Consider the following 17,595-nt stretch of genomic DNA (forward strand, 5'->3'; position numbering starts at 1 on the left):
CAGATTTAATTTCTGGACTCACAACCTTTGTCAGTTTGATCGTAAAAACAAATTTTGACTTCCTGATATTAAAAATTGAAACCTGTTTGAGAGATTTAGAACGAAAACTGCCCAAATAATACACTCCAAATCTGCTACGGTGAATAAAAGTCGTCTACGCCCTACACAATTGCAATTTCATTTTTAAGCAATAACATAATTTGATAAACATTATCATGGCCAACTAAATTGTCCCTCAAGTGCAGGGAAGAGGAGGTTAACATAACGCGAGTTAGTCGCGGTTACATGGGGATTGCGTCGTATAACATCATTCATATTTCCTACCTTGACAAAAACATTTAAAGAAGATACAGCGTTAATTCTGTGATGTACATACAGGCAAAATCTTAGATGCATTTTTCTACAAGAAAAAATGTCACTCTATGTCTAATGAGTACATGTATGTTTCTTCAATAATAATGAGTTCTATTCTTACATGTATCATTTTTATCATATATGAGTATTTGTTTGACTATATTACAATAACACTGACAGGTCGTTATTAGAAAACATGAATTATATCCTACTTAATACAAAGATTACTTATGGTAATTGCATTAGGCTAAGCATGACTAAATAAAAAATTATAAAAAAAAATATGTAGTTATTTTTAAGCTACAAGTCAAGGAGAGAGGGACGAAAGATATTAGAGGATCATTCAAACTCATAGATCGAAAATAAACTTACAACGCCATGGCTAAAAAGAAAAAAGACAAACAGTAAAAACAAGTACACAAGACACAACATAGAAAACTATAGACAAAGCAACACGAACCCCTCTAACGAATGGTAAGCACATCAGGTCCCTCATGTGGCACCCGTTGTGGTGCTAATGTTAATACAAACAAATTATTCTAGAATGCGAGGAGCATGTTTTCATTGTTAGCAATTTTGGATCTTGTTAAACAAATTATTTTGGGTTAACTACTTGTCATACTTTGGATATTCAATCACAAGTTCTGTTAATTAATTTACTTGATAAATAATTTTTTGAGGACTTGATTCACATTGTAAAATGCATCCGCGTAATTTTTTGATATAAAAACTAAATATATGTTCTCTCCACTTGACTCTACTATACCAATGCAAATAATAACTGCATAACATTGAATGATAAATTTACTTACTAGCACTGCCCATTAGTTTGAGTTTTATGATATGTTATTTTTCAATGACTAAATGATCGCCAGACGTGAGAGTTGAGATTTGTAAACTACAACAACAACAAAAAAAGAGGGGCACAGCTGGTTCCCATGGAAATGCCAAATGTCTGTTAAGAGAGAGAGGGGAGATACCAAAGTTGCGTTCAAACTCATCAATCAAAAAATAAACCGACACAGCCTTGCAAAAAAATATTGCATAGAGACAAACAGCAGTATACATTACACACCATTTAATGATTTGATATGCCAGCAAAATATTACTTTGAATATTGTAAGACCTTCACCGTAGGCACATATCAAATATGAGCAAGGTTTACACCTTATTTATCTGATACTATAACTTGTTATAAGTGTTAAAACTAAGAGATATTAACAGATAAAAGAGGCATTCACTATATGTGCGAATCGCTGACTGCATGAAAATTTTACAAGAAAAATATTATCAGTTAAAGTTGGTGTGAATTTTTCCTTCCCTTTCCCCTTATCGACCGAGGAAAAGAAGCACATGTAAAAAGTAAAATAACAAAACTTCCGAGAAAAGTTCAAAACGGAATGATTTATTTAGAAAATGGTTGATTAAACCTGGTTTAATAGCTAGCTTTACCTCTCACTTGTATGACAGTGGCATAGAATTATAATATATTGACAATGATGTGCGAACAAAACAAACAGACATTATAGGCAAAAATGTCAAAAAAGGGGTACAGCAGTTACCATTGTGATAAAATTATTATGACTATTAAAACAAACAAATACTAGAATGTCTACAAAGAAAAAAAAAAAGAAGGCACACAGACACAGCACACCAGCAAAAATGATAGACAAGAATACAAAAATTCACCATCAGGGACATTACCAAAAACTATGGTTGTTTCTTTCCTGAGGGTAACACTAGCCTCGTAGTCAGCACTTTGATGTTGACATGAATATAAATTATATGGTTGTTTTATGAATTTCCTGTTTACAAAACTCTTCTTATCCCATCAATAGACTACCTTAGCCGTATTTGGCACAACGTTTTGGAATTTTGGGACCTCAATGCTCTGTCAACTTTGTACTTGTTTGGCTATATAACTATTTTGATCTTAGCGTCACTGTTGAGTCTTATGCAAACGAAACGCTCGTCTGTAATAAGACAAAAAACATTTTTTTTTGACATTTGTAAATCTTGGAACTTGCAATCAAATGTGAGATAATAATAGATATGTATATTGTGCAAATGCATTAAATTATCTTTTGATTTTACAGGTTGCAATCTGTAAATAACGACAATGCAATTCCCATAGGATTTCCTTTTTACCGATAAAACTGTATCACTTTCATTATGCAGTTATGAAAAAGTTATATCCTAGGATGGCAAGTTCACATGCACTACTATTTTTTCAAAGGCCAAAATATAATGCGGTGCGGCATATTTTCAACTTTTGTTTTTTTGTATTTTTTAATTTGACCGGTACGCATATGTATATTTACTGGTTACATTCCCAAGTTATGTTTCTACGTGATGAAACAAAAAGATCATATCTAGTAACCAGTACGTAAACAAAATTGGTTATCTATAAATAATATATATCTCCCCAAAACAGGCGAGGTTTGAAAAATATTTGTATTTACAAAATGCAACCTTTAAGCTTTTGAATCATTTCATCTAATAGTAATTCAACATTTATACGACAATGCAATCCCTAGCATAAATATTTTAGACTTATACTGCACTCGATATGAATATATATATTAAGATGAAGTGCTAGAATACATGATATACCAATAATTTACCAGTACTGCATGCAAAGTATCAAAAACAGTAGGACAGAAGTTTTAATTTTGGTACAAAATACCTCTTAAGAAAAAAAGAGAAGAGTAATATTCCTATCAAGCCTTCTTTTTGTGTGCCAAAAAAGGAAGCCATGTTAGAGTTTTATCTATTTGGTAGGACTTTGACAAATAAACAATAATATGGGTTATCGGCAGTGTCTTACTTTAAAAAGATTTTAAATCGAAATTGATATGTATTTGGAATTTTGCCATTGAAAACAATATAAGTTAAATGACATGTGTATTCGGTATAGAATATCGATAACCGGTAAATTGCCATTGTTGTAAATTGATTAGGTAATGTCGGCTGTTTACATGTAGGACGACGTAAAGGTAATGACGTACCATATGCAAGCCAATAAGGTAATGTGATGTTTTTTTACAATTATTTATGCATATTTATTAAATTTCATTTATTTCTTACATCATTAACATTTTAACAAAAAGCTCACTATTATGCATATAATCTCTACTATATTCGTTTTAATATGATGTAATTGAGCTTTTGATTTTGTCATATGATTAAGAACTTTCCACTTTGAATTATACTCGGAGTTCGGTATTATTGTTATTTTACTTTTTTCCAGCTATGATGAGAAATGGAACCTGATAATGCTAAAATCAAAAACTTAGATGGCATCAGGCTAAATCCATCAGATGATTATCAACTTCATGTATTTTTAATGAAAATTGCAAGGCAAATAACAGATGAGGAATTCAACGAAATAAAGTTTTATTGTTCAGGTACGTATGTTAAAAGAATTCTCGTTATTTTTCATACTTCGCTTCACTTTCTTATTTAGTTAGACCATATAGGAGATACGAAAAATGGAGGATATCCTAAGTCAATCCCATGTTTTATTATCTCCACATATTCACCTTATTAAATGTTACCTTCCATCCGGATTCATACATTTGTTCTCATTTATGTGCGTTATTTGTGCAAGGATAAATTTGATTTTTTCATACTTTATATTACATATATAGACCTTGCTATTATACAGTTTAAATTAAACAAAAGAAATGAAACTTTTTTTTAAGAAAGCAAAAAACAGCATACATCTGTTTCCATGACCTTTGAAGGATCATGTTAGTGCATAATTTAATATTTGTTGCATCTCATATACATGTCTTGACTCAAACTATAGTTTGGAGCCTAAAGACATATGTAAACTTTTTACAGTACTTCAACTGTCATATAAGGATAGTAATGGTACCATGTTGATAAATTTAAAGGTTATCAAAAGTAGAACAGTAGCGCGTGATCCTTAAAATTCCTCCATTTTAGGATTGAAAGTATTAGGTGGCACAACGGGGAGATAATTCAGACGAAGTATATTCTACACTGTTTGTATGTTTAACTGTATAAAAAGGTACCTTTTCCTTTGTTTTATCACCAGGAAAAAATGGCATGGCAAAGGGAATCTTAGAAAAAATAGAGGATTGTATTAGCCTTTTCAGACACATGAAAGAATTAAATATGTTGTCAAATGAAAATCTTGCAACGTTCCAAGCAATGATATGGCACTTAGGTAGAAAAGATTTGTATAGACAGTTTGTAGAATTTTGTAAAAATCGAGAGGATATATTGCATTTCTTTGCATCATCAGATAAACCAGGTAAATATTTAAACAGTAGCAAAATACATATTTTGTGAAAGATAAACAAGAACATTGATAATTTTCTCTCGGAATGTTGGCAAAATATGCAAATGCGTGGCACCAACAAAATTGGTTCAGAACTATCAAGCAATATATCATATATTCCTAATTTAAATGATTTGCTTCAATCTGATAACGTATACTTCATTGTGTCTTGTTTTGATAAGTCAAGTTCAAGTTCAATCTTAAGACAGAAACTTTAGATACAAGATTTGATCATATTAATTACCAATAGAAATTAAAAAAAAATTCTTATTTGGTTGGTAATTTGACGGCTTTAGGTATTAATATACGCCATTCATAATTGTATTCATATACTTTTATTCATATTTAATGTTCAAATCTGAATTTTGGGTTATAGATAATTTTTAAAGTTTACCATTAAGTCTCATGGAACTTAAAGTGCGAGATGCATAATATTTAACCTCGCCTCATCTGTTTTACACTCTATATTGACAGCTGTAAATTTGAGGAGATTCCATAAGGATACTACTGATACTAGAAGGACTGCTTCATATCTTGATCTTTTCCTCAATATTGACGCAGATGGACGACGTCACATGAAAATCTATGATAAACGGGACGATTTCAACTTCCCAATTATCAATTTCCCATTTCTCAGCAGTAACATACCCTCTGCCCCTTCGTTTGGTGTTTACATATCTCAATTGATACGTTATTCTCGTGCTTGTTGAAACTATGCGGACTTCATATACAGGAGTGTGCTCCTTACGCAGAAACTGCTCCAACAAAGTTATGAGGAGGACAGATTAAAATTGACACTCCGTAAATTTTACGGACACCATCACAAATTAGTTGATCCATACGATGTGTCTTTGTCCAAACTAGCTATGGACATTTTTACCACATGTTAGATTGTGGTTTGTCATTACGTCGTCTAATCTTTTAATTACCGAGCGTGACTTATTCCCGATTTTGACTGTTTTGCTGAGTGTGAATTCGTATTGCTATATGACGTGTTAAGGTACTTTTCTATCCCAAATTCATGTATTTAGTTTTGATATTATATTTGTTATTCTCATCAGATGTGACAAATGTCTTGACGTCTTTTCGGTTATATTCATGTGTTATGGTAAAGAAAATTAATCACCGCCTTCATTTATTAGATTTGATTTGGTTCAACGTAATTTGTACGATGCATTACGTTTGCAGTTTGATTCAGAATTATCCCGACATAGTTAATTGTCTAATTGCTACCTCAGTATTGCAATTTTCATTATTATTAAATGAAATATCAGTATTTAGTACAAATATAATCTTAAATCAATCCTTATTCTATCTTATTTTTGATATATAGTTTTATTCATTCAAATGTGACGTCATTTTTTGTGTGCTGTTTTAGAAATTCAAATGTGACGTCATTTTTTGTACTTTTTTACAATTTCAAATGTGACGTCACTTTTTGCGTTGTGTCCTTGACTATCTCGGGTTGGTTTATGTATCCGTTTTTTTCTTTCTTCTGTAATTAGTTAATACTTCAGTTTTATCATGTATATCTTTTATATAGTCATTTTATAAAATTTACTGTTTGCAAAAGTATAAATTATTCTAAATAATAAGCATGTTCTTATCGCAAGCATAAAACCCTAGCCGTAACTTTTGGTCCTCAGTGCTGTTCAACTTTGTACGTGTTTTGGCTTTCGAACTTTTGTATCTGGGCGTCACTAGTAAGTCTTGTGTGGACGAAACGCACTCCTGGCGTATTAAATTTTAAACCTGGTGCCTTTTGTTAGCTATTATTCGTGTGTTTCTTTGTCTAATATGTTCTCCTATCTGTTTGTATTGTAGTCCTGTAATGTTTTGTTGTCATTTTGGTGTTATATTTAACATGGCCATTAGAGCCGGAGGTTTGGCATTCCACAAAACAAGGTTCAACCCACCATTTTGTCTTTAAAAAATGTCCTGTACAAAGTCAGGAATATGGTCATTGTTATATTATAGTTCGTTTCAGTGTGTGTTACGTTTCTTTTGTGTCGTTTGTTTCCTCTTATATTTGAGTGTGAATTCACATTATAAGACGTGTCACGGTACTTTTCTATCCCAAATTCATGTATTTAGTTTTGATGTTATATTTGTTATTCTAATCGGATTTTGTCTAATGCTTAGTTCGTTTCTGTGTGTGTTACATTTTAATGTTGTGTCGTCGTTCTCCTCTTATATTAAAGGCGTTTCCCTCAGTTTTAGTTTGTGACACCGATTTTGTTTTATTTCTATCGATTTATGAGTTTGGACATCGGTATACTAATGCTGCCTTTATTTATTCATACAACAACGAAATGAACAGTGTAGAAAGAAACGATTTTGTAGAATGCATGCATTTGTATATCATTTTGATATATAAACATAAAAAGAAACATCAAGTCCTGGTTCAGACGTTAAGTGATAGAATTAACAGTAATATCAAATGCACGTGTATACAAAATGTGGAACAAAAGGGACCTAAAATAATCATCTTCAAAGCGTGCATAAATGTTACCTGCCAAATCATATTTATTAAATAATGTCATTTGTAATTAGTGTAAAATTGAGAATTGAAATGTTGAATGTGTCAAAGAGTCACATTAAACTCCAAAACATACAAATGAACTAAAACTAAAATCATACAAGACAAACAAAGGCTAGAGGCGCCTGACTCGAGACAGTCGCAAATTGCGACGGGTTAAACATGTTTTGTGAGATTTTAACCCTATGTTCACTCCTAAAATGTTGATGTGTTAGACTGTATTTACGTTTGACTATTACCAAGAAAACAGAGGTTTCGTAACACTTATTTTGATAATTATGTATGTTTGTATAACTTAATTCAATTTCCTTCCCTAAATTGATCGATCTAATTTAACAGCAAATGGTTACATCCATGTTGATTTTCACATCCGAGGTACAAAAGACTTTCGTCTACAAGATCTGGAAGAGCTCCGAAATAGTTTGTCAAATTTGCTTTGTTGTCCACCTAGACATATTATCATTGATGGAATAGAACCAACAAGTAGTATTCACATAACGTTCATGATTCCAGAGTTCTGCATTGAACACTTACTTACGATAACAGAAGCTGACAAAGGACGATTATATGCGTGTGGTGTAGATAGATTCAAAGTCGAAGAACAGCTCGTTGATTGTATAGGTAAGGTAGAAAGGTGCAATGACATGATTAAATTTTATGTTGTGTTTTGTAGATAGATATACAAATCTCTTTATTTTCATAAAATAGAGATTACATAAAAATATATGTTGACTTTCTAAATTTAGTGCGACCGAAGCGCTTTTATGTATATCTGTTCAGCAGGAACAGAAAGTATATTGTATGACTAGGAAAACTAGTATATAACTTTAGGTATAAACGCATAAATCAATTGGAGATATACAAACGTAGAAACAAAATAGCTTGGGTAGTATTTAATAAACTCGACATTGATCGACAAGGTAAGTGTCTAACAAAATAAAAATATGTCTTTGTCTTCCGTTTTCTCTTTCCGATGATTTTTCTTTATACTAGTTGTCTTATATCAATCAATTATAAAACTCTATAAATAAATTATTGTTATTTTATCCTACATTTCAGATTTTAAAGAGAACGAACATATACCTAGTTTAGATAAAGATGTTGCTGTTACAAAACTTCTGCAAACTAAAAAACAACTTGAAAAAGATTTGGAACGGTATCAGATAGCATATGAAGATCAGGTTTCATATCACACTGGTATTTATTTCATCATTCACATTTTTAAACTATGCCTTTAAATTGAATTAAGGGAATAAAGTTATTTTTTAAAGGAAAGCCAAAAGCTGAAAACATTTCAACTTTGCAATTCTTATTATGTAAAGTTTCAACTTGATCATGCAAAATTGACTTTAATTGGATTTTGCTGTTACGTTTTTATCCCTTTTTTATATAGCTTCACAACTCATACATTCTTACCTTTCAAATATTCAACATTGAGCGTCACGGATGATGATAGATCCAAAAACGCGCTTCGGACACTTGCGATTTTAAGTTTTAATCTTTACAGCACTTGACAGCACTTGATCGATTCCGCTGTTACTGACTATTGATATGATTTACAAAATATCTTTCATTGAAGAAATTGAGCCATCAAATCCCTCAGGCAAATTCAGGCATAAATTTACCGAGTTTCATTTATCTGACGTTTATTTACCGAGTTGCATTGTAACATATACAGAAGAATTAAAGCGTTAGTTATTAAAAGTTACATACTAACAATTAAAAAAGAAATACAATGTTTAAAGTTTGATTCCTTGGTTTTCCATAGTTTCAGGCATACTCATAATTTTCTTGTCTCAAATTTTCGTCGACTTTTTCGTTAGTGTTAAAAATTAGTGTTTTTCAACAGACAAGTAATCAGTTTTGAGAAACAACTTTGCCAGATTACCAGGAGTAACATTCCACAGTCCCATCCTCTTCGTTTCAATTGTAAAATTGATGATTTACGTGCTATGAATAGCACATATAATGACACTTATAGATCAGCAATTGCTTACCCTTTCGAAGCATATGATTATTATTTTTATTATTATTTTTTTTGTCTTTGTTTTTCAACTAGACATTTGTATTGTTCCCGTCTGTAGCAGTCAAATAGAAAAAAGAGGCCATAACAAAATCAAATTAAAGAGTCTTGAAATCATAAATTCCCCCAAAATGTGACCTATTGTGTTGAAAACATGGTGTCTAGGAAACATAAATCATAGATTTGGTATCAAATCTTGTTAAAAGGTCATCACAGATATTGGGCTCAAATACTTTGTAAAAAGACACATTATATATATACTAAACATTTGACTACACCTGTCATCCCAATAATAGAATCTATGACAAACGATATACTGACATTGTCGGAAAATACAATATTCATCTGTACGAACTTTAGAAACAAGACGAAAAGCGAGGCTCGTCGAGCTTTACTCTTGTTTTGTAGCTAGTAAAAATACATTTACTTCCCCCGACTATGTACATATATATTGTTTTTATCCTGCAATTTACACCCGGTACTTGATCGCTAGTTGTTTAAATCCAAATCATTGATTCTGATTTTACCAAGAAATTGAACTGTGACTCTGAAAGAAATACACATTTTACCGCTTGCTCAATATGGAAGCGGGTAACAGGAGACTTTATTTGTAAATAATGAAACAGGGTTTTTCGAAAGAAATGCACATGCTTTTTCTCCAAAAAATGATTGAAACGTTCCAAAACCCAAAAGATTACAAATATTTAGTATCTATTTTAATAGTGATGGTTTTGAAATATAGATTTTAGCTTTTGAAGTTTTAAATCTTTTTATCTACTTTACAGTTTCCCTATATTCATATTTGTCTTATCATGTTAATTTTTAGTCGCATGACTCGTGACGTGACTAGATATTTGTGCATCCCGCTATCGGGATTTTGGCATTATGCATTTAATACTGGTGTGAGAAAGCAAGGTTTTTTTTAAAGTTTATTTTTTCATTATGCATTCAGTAGTATAAATTTTAATTGTTCTTTATTGAGAAACTGTACACTTGTACGGCATTGCGTTAAAATACGCTCTATGTACTTTTTACTCAAAACGTAATTGTTGGCATTTCTGGCATTTTTATATTTATTTTTTATTTGAATTTTTAAGCAAGTTGTGTTGTATGTCTGTATTGTATGTTCACACAATTGTGGCTTATTCATCCCAATTATTTTCGAATAGAGGTAAAAGGTAAAATTTCAAAATAACAGAACTCATAGGAAAATCCATAAAGGAAAGTCCGTAATCAAATGGCAAATTCAAAAGCTAAAACACATTAAACGAATGGATAAGAACTGTCATATTCCTGACTTGGTACAGGCATTTTCTTTTGTAGAAAAAGGTTGATTAAACCTGGTTTTATAGCTAGCAAAACCTCTCGCCTGTATGCCAGTCGCACTAAATTCCCTTATACTGACAACGATGTGACAAAGATATCAAAGGAAAATTAAAATATTAACTCATGAGTAAATAAACTCATCATAGATACCAAGACTAAATTTAGTATATACGCCAGACGCGCGTTTCGTCTGCAAAAGACTCATCAGTGACGCTCGAATCCAAAAAAATTAAAAAGGCCAAAATAAAGTACGAAGTTGAAGAGAATGGAGGACCAAAATTCCTAAAAGTTTTGCCAAAAACAGCTAAGGTAATCTATGCCTGTGGTAGAAAAGCCTTAGTATTTCAAAAAATTCAAAAAATTGTAAACAGTATAAACGTACAACGTCATGGAAAAAAAATGAAAAAATACAAGCTGTATACATGTACATAACAACGTAGAAAAATAAAGGCTGAGCAACACGGACCGCACAAAATAGTTATCACTGTTCAGGGTTCGTGGCTGTTCTGAGTTGTCTCATTTGTTTTTGAATTTCAACGCTTAATAAATTGCTTTACAAATTTGATTCGAGCCAACCTTTATTTCTGACAAACCTTTACTACATTTGAGGAATCATAAAAGATTTTTTTTTATAAAACTAACGTTTAATAATCAATCTTTTTTAGAATATTTAGGAGAACTGGAAAATGCTAAAGAAAGAAGCGAAGAACTACATGCAGATATAAGAAAACTTAAAAATATGATTCGCGAGTATCAACTGAGTTGCTTACAACTATCAAATGATCTTGAAAAGACTCGGAAAGCAATATTAACCGATGACGATCAAGGTAATATTAATTAAAAATAAGTAACTTTCATGATATACGTAATAAGTCATGGTTATGATAAGACAATTCGTAATAAGTAACTGTTATGCCATGAAGTGGAACCATTGTTGAATGAAGATGCGGTCAACAGCTGTTTGGGAAGCCTCAAACAGGAACTGTACCTCGGTTTCTGATAACAGTTCAGTCTGAAAGGCTTTAAACGATAGTTCAATCTTGAGTGCAAAACATTTAAATAACTGCTCTAACATACTGCCATCCCATGTCATCAGCTGTGTTTAATTCTGAAATAGTGTTAATACAGTCTGAATTACCACAACAGTAGTTTACCTTATAGTTTGTTTTATGTATTTCTGTGTCCGTAGTGTTCTTGCATTTACTTGATCTGTATTCCTGTCACGTAATGTTGTCATTTTAATCGTATTTTTAACATTGTCATAAAAGCTTATTTGGCTAGCCATAAAACCAAATGTTCTGTACAAAGTCAGGGATTGACAGTTGTTGTCAAATAGTTCGTTTCTATGTATGTTACATTGACGGTTGTTTTAATGTACTATAGTGTTTCTGTTCCGTTGTTTTCCTCTTATATATATCGTTGATGTGTTTCCCTAAGTTTTATTTTGTAATCCTCTTTTTTTCTCATTCGATGTATGACTTTTAAACAGCGGTATACTACTGTTGCCTTTATTTATCGATGTTCAAATTTCATGGACGATTAAGAAAAAAATCAAGGTAACTAGCAAATAGTAAAGAAATCGCTTGAATTCCAAATAGAACGAGACTGGTTGCGACGAATCACCCGCCATGCGAATCCACTCTATGTCAAATTGTTACAATCTGGAATAGAATATGATCTTTATAACTACTAAGACTACTACCCAAAAGATCTAAGACTGCGAAAACATGTAGCTAGTTAGTTAAGACAAAGAAGTCGGGTAACCAAACCGTTATGGTGACCGTTAACCTTATGTAGGCAATCTTCATCATAACGCAGCAGTTTAGGTGAATGGAGGACACATCTGCAAATAAAATCTGTATAATGAAATACTACACAAAATACATGTTTTAAAAAGTTGAATTCATAGGCCAGAAAACTATATAATGGTTACTTCTGAAACAGATATATCATCGATATAAGGAAATAATTCGTAAATATAAATCAACATGCATACATCTTATACGTTCAGGTATTTCACATCGAATCTTTTATGGTAATGTTCTTTATAAAGCACAAAAATGTCAGTATTCACCCCAAAAGCTTACAAAACCTTTAAACAGACTTATTACGAAGGGATATAGTTACGATACTGTTGTCAGGTCATTAAAGATCGCATATTTTTGCTTAAATATTGATTCACTTATAGGTTCTTTGCATCGGAACTAGACATATGTATTTAAAAAAAAAACAGTTGTTGGCATGACACGGGTTATGTTCTTCTCATACATTCTATGTTAGTATGATAACAAACTAGAGGGATTGTGTCTGATTTTCATATGATGAAGACATAATCTTTCAATCCGTTTAATTGAGGTCTGGAGCTGGCATGTCAGTTAACTGCTAGTAGTCTGTTGTTATTTATGTATTATTGTCATTTTGTTAATTTTCTTTTGTTACGTCTTCTGACATCAGACTCGGACTTCTCTTGAACTGAATTTTAATGTGCGTATGGTTATGCGTTTACTTTTATACATTGGCTAGAGATATAGGGGGAGGGTTGAGATCTCATAAACATGTTTAACCCCGCCGCAATTTTGCGCCTGTCCCAAGTCAGGAGCCTCTGGCCTTTGTTAGTCTTGTATGATTTTTTCTTGTGTATAACTCGGAGTTTAGTATAACGTCCATTATCAATGAACTAGTATACATATTTTTTAAGGGGCCAGCTGAAGGACGCCTCCGGGTGCGGGAGTGTCTCGCTACATTTTGGGTTGTTGTCGCTTTGACACATTCCCCATTTCCTTTCCCATTTTTATAACGCTTTTATATAATAGTTTGAATTATTTAAGAATACTTTGAAACTTATCCCAGGTTTTATCAAGGTTAAGTCCCCTATTTTCTACATAAGGAAATACCTTACCAAGTCAGGAATATGACATTTGTTTTCCAATTGTTTGATGTGTTTGAGCTTCAGATTTTGATTATTCGAAAAATTAACAATGCAAATATTATATCAATTAAATAACAAATGATTTGGTTTCTAAATTCTTATCAACAGAAATAGAAGTTTACTCACGTAAAAGTGGTGGAATTACTGTATTACGTAAGTTTGGTAGTTGATGATAATATTCATGTTTAGATGCCATACTTTTCTTGGTTATATCTGTATTATAAGTGTTAATAATATTAAAATAGCACTTCAAGAAAATGGTTTATCAGAAGCGCTTTTCTGAAATAACTTTCACCAGGAACGTCAAACTCCAAAATTTAGAAATTCAGGAATATATAAATACTTGAGAAACTAAATGACTAGAAGAAACCTAAACAAATTTCTACATTTTGACTGCGTTTTTCGAACCTTAGTTATTTGATAATGTACAAAATGTATCAATTATCAATTGAATATTGTTTCAAAGGTACCAGAATTATAATTTAGTACGCCAGACGCGCGTTTCGTCTACATAAGACTCATCAGTGACGCTCATATCAAAATATTTATAAAGCCAAACAAGTACAAAGTTTAAGAGCATTGAGGATCCAAAATTCCAAAAAGTTGTGCCAAATACGGCTACGGTAATCTATGCCTGGGATAAAAAAAGATCCTTAGTTTTTCGAAAAGTTCAAAGTTTTGTAAACAGGAAATTTATAAAAATTACCACATTATTGATATTCATGTCAAAACCGAAGTTTTGACTACTGGGCTGGTGATACCCTCGGGACCGAAACGTCCACCAGCAGTGGCATCGACCCAGTGGTGTAAATAGTTGTGTCAAATACGGCTAAGGATATCTTTGCCTGGAATAAGAAAATCCTTAGTTTTTCGAAAAATTCCAAGTTTTTTTAACAGGAAATTTAGAAAACGTTCTACAATTAACTTCATCATTTAACAATCATATCAGTACCGAAGTACTGACTACTCAGTTGATGATACACTCGAGAACAAGCATGCAACCATCTTTATCTTTGTTTAAAAAAAAAAAAAAAACTCTTTATAAATTATTCTGTTTATGTTAAGAATTGTATTATTCATTTGACGAACTGTACAATTATGGTAAAAGAGGGACGAAAGATACCAAAGGGACAGTCAAACTCATAAATCTAAAACAAACTGACAACGCCATGGCTAAAAATAAAAAAGACAAACAGAAAAACAATAGTACACACGACACAACATAGAAAACTAAAGAATAAACAACACGAACCCCACCAAAAACTAGGGGTGATCTCAGGTGCTCCGGAAGGGTAAGCAGATCCTGCTCCACATGTGGCACCCGTCGTGTTGCTTAAGTGATTACAAATCGGGTAAATAGTCTAATTCGGTAGTAAATGATGTTACATTAATGGTATGGGCTGTAAAATTATGTTAAAAGCTGTACAACTTATACTTGTTTTAAAGTTATATATTAAACGAGGTTATTGTTATAATGCAAAGAACATTGTCGTGCGTACCAAGGTACCTATTGGTGACCTTCTGTTGTTGTCTGTTCTATGGTCGGGTTGTTGTGTCTTTGACACATTTCCCATTTTCAATTTCAATTTAATGTGTACTAAACTCATCTACGCACGTTGTTAAAAATTTAACTTGAATCCTTCGTATAAATAACAAAAAAGGATTTCATTCAGTGATTGTTGATCATCAATGTTATCTGATTATTGAAACTGTGAGCTTTTGATGGTGAAATTACCGTGGAGTGCGGTTGCCGAAATTTGTACGAGAGGACTTAATTTTGTGAGGATTAGATATAGAGATACGCCTATACTGCTTCACATGTTTATATTAACTTTGCTTACATTTTAGGAAGAACCCTCTCCCAGGCAAATAAAGCAGAGTTAGAGAAAAAGTCTAATTTCTTCCAATGGTAAGAGATATTTTTCAATAGAGTTATCTGATTATCATTTAATAACTTGAGGAATAACAAGAGAACTTTACCTCTTAAATACAGTCTTTTCCTAATAGCTTCTTTTGGAAAAAATACCACTGAAATGTTATATAAGTCTTAACATGATACAATCACTCCAATAAAATGAACATGAGAAGATAAGATTTGATTTAGTTATCATGAATAATGAAAGGTTTTCCCAAGAAAGGCAAACTGACATGTAACATAACACCAATGTTTAAAAATGTGTTTGATTATCACGTTTGTATTACACTTTATAAAATCGTTATTTTGTAATGTCAAGGAAAAATAAATTAACTTGATTACTTTTGTTAGTGAATAAAAAAAAAACAACATAAAATACATTTTTTTTATATCTTTATTTTTAAAACAAAATATGCTGATTGTAAAAACATAGATAATCATGTACGAATGATGTTGCTTGTGGTCGACAAGATACTTATTTCTATTTCTGATAGAACAGAATAACTGTTATCATCCTTAGTTTAAGAATGATAACAAAATTTACGGATTGAAAGTGTCGATAAAACTTTTTATTGAAAGAATGACAGAATTGCTACGTCAAAATTTCCGAATCAAACAAATGTTATTTTCAAAATATTTTTCTTTAGGCAAATTATAAAAGCACTTCAAACCAGTAGAGCATGTGAAATAACTTCCGACATTATGAGAACTGTACAGAAAAACAGAAAGGACATCGACGTATTAAAGGTATTTACATGTAATATGACATGTGGTGATAACAGTGACATTGCAGCTGTTTAATTTTATTTATGTTAATGATGGTAAAATGTTTACGATTCAAAAACATTATCCTGCCATCATGCAGACATTTTCAAACAGTTTTAATCTCAACAAATATTCACATGATTGTCCAAAGTACGAAACATTGCGAAATCCCATCAGTAGTTTGCTTCTGTCTATATTCTTGTTTTCTAAATGTACTCTTTTAGATTGTTTCTGTTATTTTTATTCATAACTTAGTTCACACTCAATAAAACCAAAGCTTATCCATAGAAATTCAGAAAGATGTTATTGTTAAAAAAAAGTGGATCATTTGTAGTGCCACCCACCTTAAATATTCATTTTAAGTCGAGAGATTTTCATTAAATGCTCGCTTAACAAGGTATATCTATCATGACAAAGTACAATGCACTGAAGGATGGAAATACATAAATTATATTCATGAGAAAAATATCTGAAAAATTACTTATGGAAAGTTTGTTTTATTTGTCACGTTGTGTACTTTTTATTCATTACAAAATTAAATATTACTGCAAATGATTTTTATATGTTTATGTGTTAAGTATATGATACAAAGAGCATGACATATCTTGTGCCCATTCCGTTGTGAAAACTAGTTCGTATCGTAAAAATAAAATATAAATTGAACTTAAAAAATAAAATATAAGATACAAAATATAATATGAAGATAGTTCTAAAGCAGAAAAAAGTCGAAAATGTTCCTTCACTTTAATCTATTTACAATGTGTCAGATATTTGACTGGAGAACAATAATAGTTGTTTGATAAAAATAAAAAAGGAAACAATAAGAACGATTAAATTTCACCTTTATATTAAACTCAGATGAAGAAAGTGTGGTATTTTGTGACTAGTAAATTATATCAGTAACTTTTAATGGAAAATAATTTCATGCAATATAATTTTTTTTTGTCAATACATGCTTTATAAAACTGATGTTTCAGGATCACATACACAGACTAGTCAATAGTGAAATCTTTGACGAGGTTTATGCGGCAGTTCTAAATTTGATCAGTATAGAAGATGCAATTGCAGAAAAAGAAGGCTCGGATTATAACCAATTATCTACATATTATATTGACACTGATGACGATGATGACTCCAGTGATAGTGATTAAAAGTGTGTGTGTGTGTGTGTGTGTGTGTGTGAGAGAGAGAAACAGAGAGACAGAGAGAGACAGAGAGACAGAGAGACAGACAGAGAGACAGACAGAAAGAGAGACAGACAGAAAGAGAGAGTAGTTATTGTACAGTTAAATACATATGTTTGAGTATATTAAAAAATAAAATACCGAACTCCAAGGTTAATTCAAAAAGTTGAAGCCATAAAATACGATAATACCAAAAGCATCAGCAAACATTCATCGGAACAACTAGAATACAGGTGTCATATTCCTAACTT

The 17,595-nt window shown here is 31.6% G+C and overlaps 1 protein-coding gene across 5 annotated transcripts; it reads left to right on the top strand.

Moving 5' to 3' along the window:
* Positions 1 to 3,249: 3,249 nt before the first annotated feature.
* Positions 3,250 to 17,391, top strand: LOC139524678 (uncharacterized). 5 transcript variants are annotated; one of them, XM_071319670.1, is made up of 10 exons: positions 3,250 to 3,380; positions 3,605 to 3,761; positions 4,418 to 4,636; positions 7,542 to 7,823; positions 8,262 to 8,399; positions 11,217 to 11,378; positions 13,589 to 13,633; positions 15,329 to 15,389; positions 16,043 to 16,142; positions 17,138 to 17,391. In XM_071319670.1, exons 2-10 carry the CDS (start codon positions 3,617 to 3,619, stop codon positions 17,309 to 17,311), a joined length of 1,326 nt encoding a protein of 441 aa, XP_071175771.1. In that variant the 5' UTR covers positions 3,250 to 3,380; positions 3,605 to 3,616; the 3' UTR covers positions 17,312 to 17,391. The 5 variants fall into 5 exon arrangements, with proteins under 5 accessions (XP_071175771.1, XP_071175773.1, XP_071175774.1 ...); XM_071319672.1 differs by having other exon boundaries at positions 11,226 to 11,378; XM_071319673.1 differs by having other exon boundaries at positions 11,229 to 11,378.
* Positions 17,392 to 17,595: the final 204 nt, after the last annotated feature.

Source organism: Mytilus edulis, chromosome 5, assembly GCF_963676685.1.
Source record: "Mytilus edulis chromosome 5, xbMytEdul2.2, whole genome shotgun sequence".
Lineage (NCBI taxonomy): Eukaryota > Metazoa > Mollusca > Bivalvia > Mytilida > Mytilidae > Mytilus > Mytilus edulis.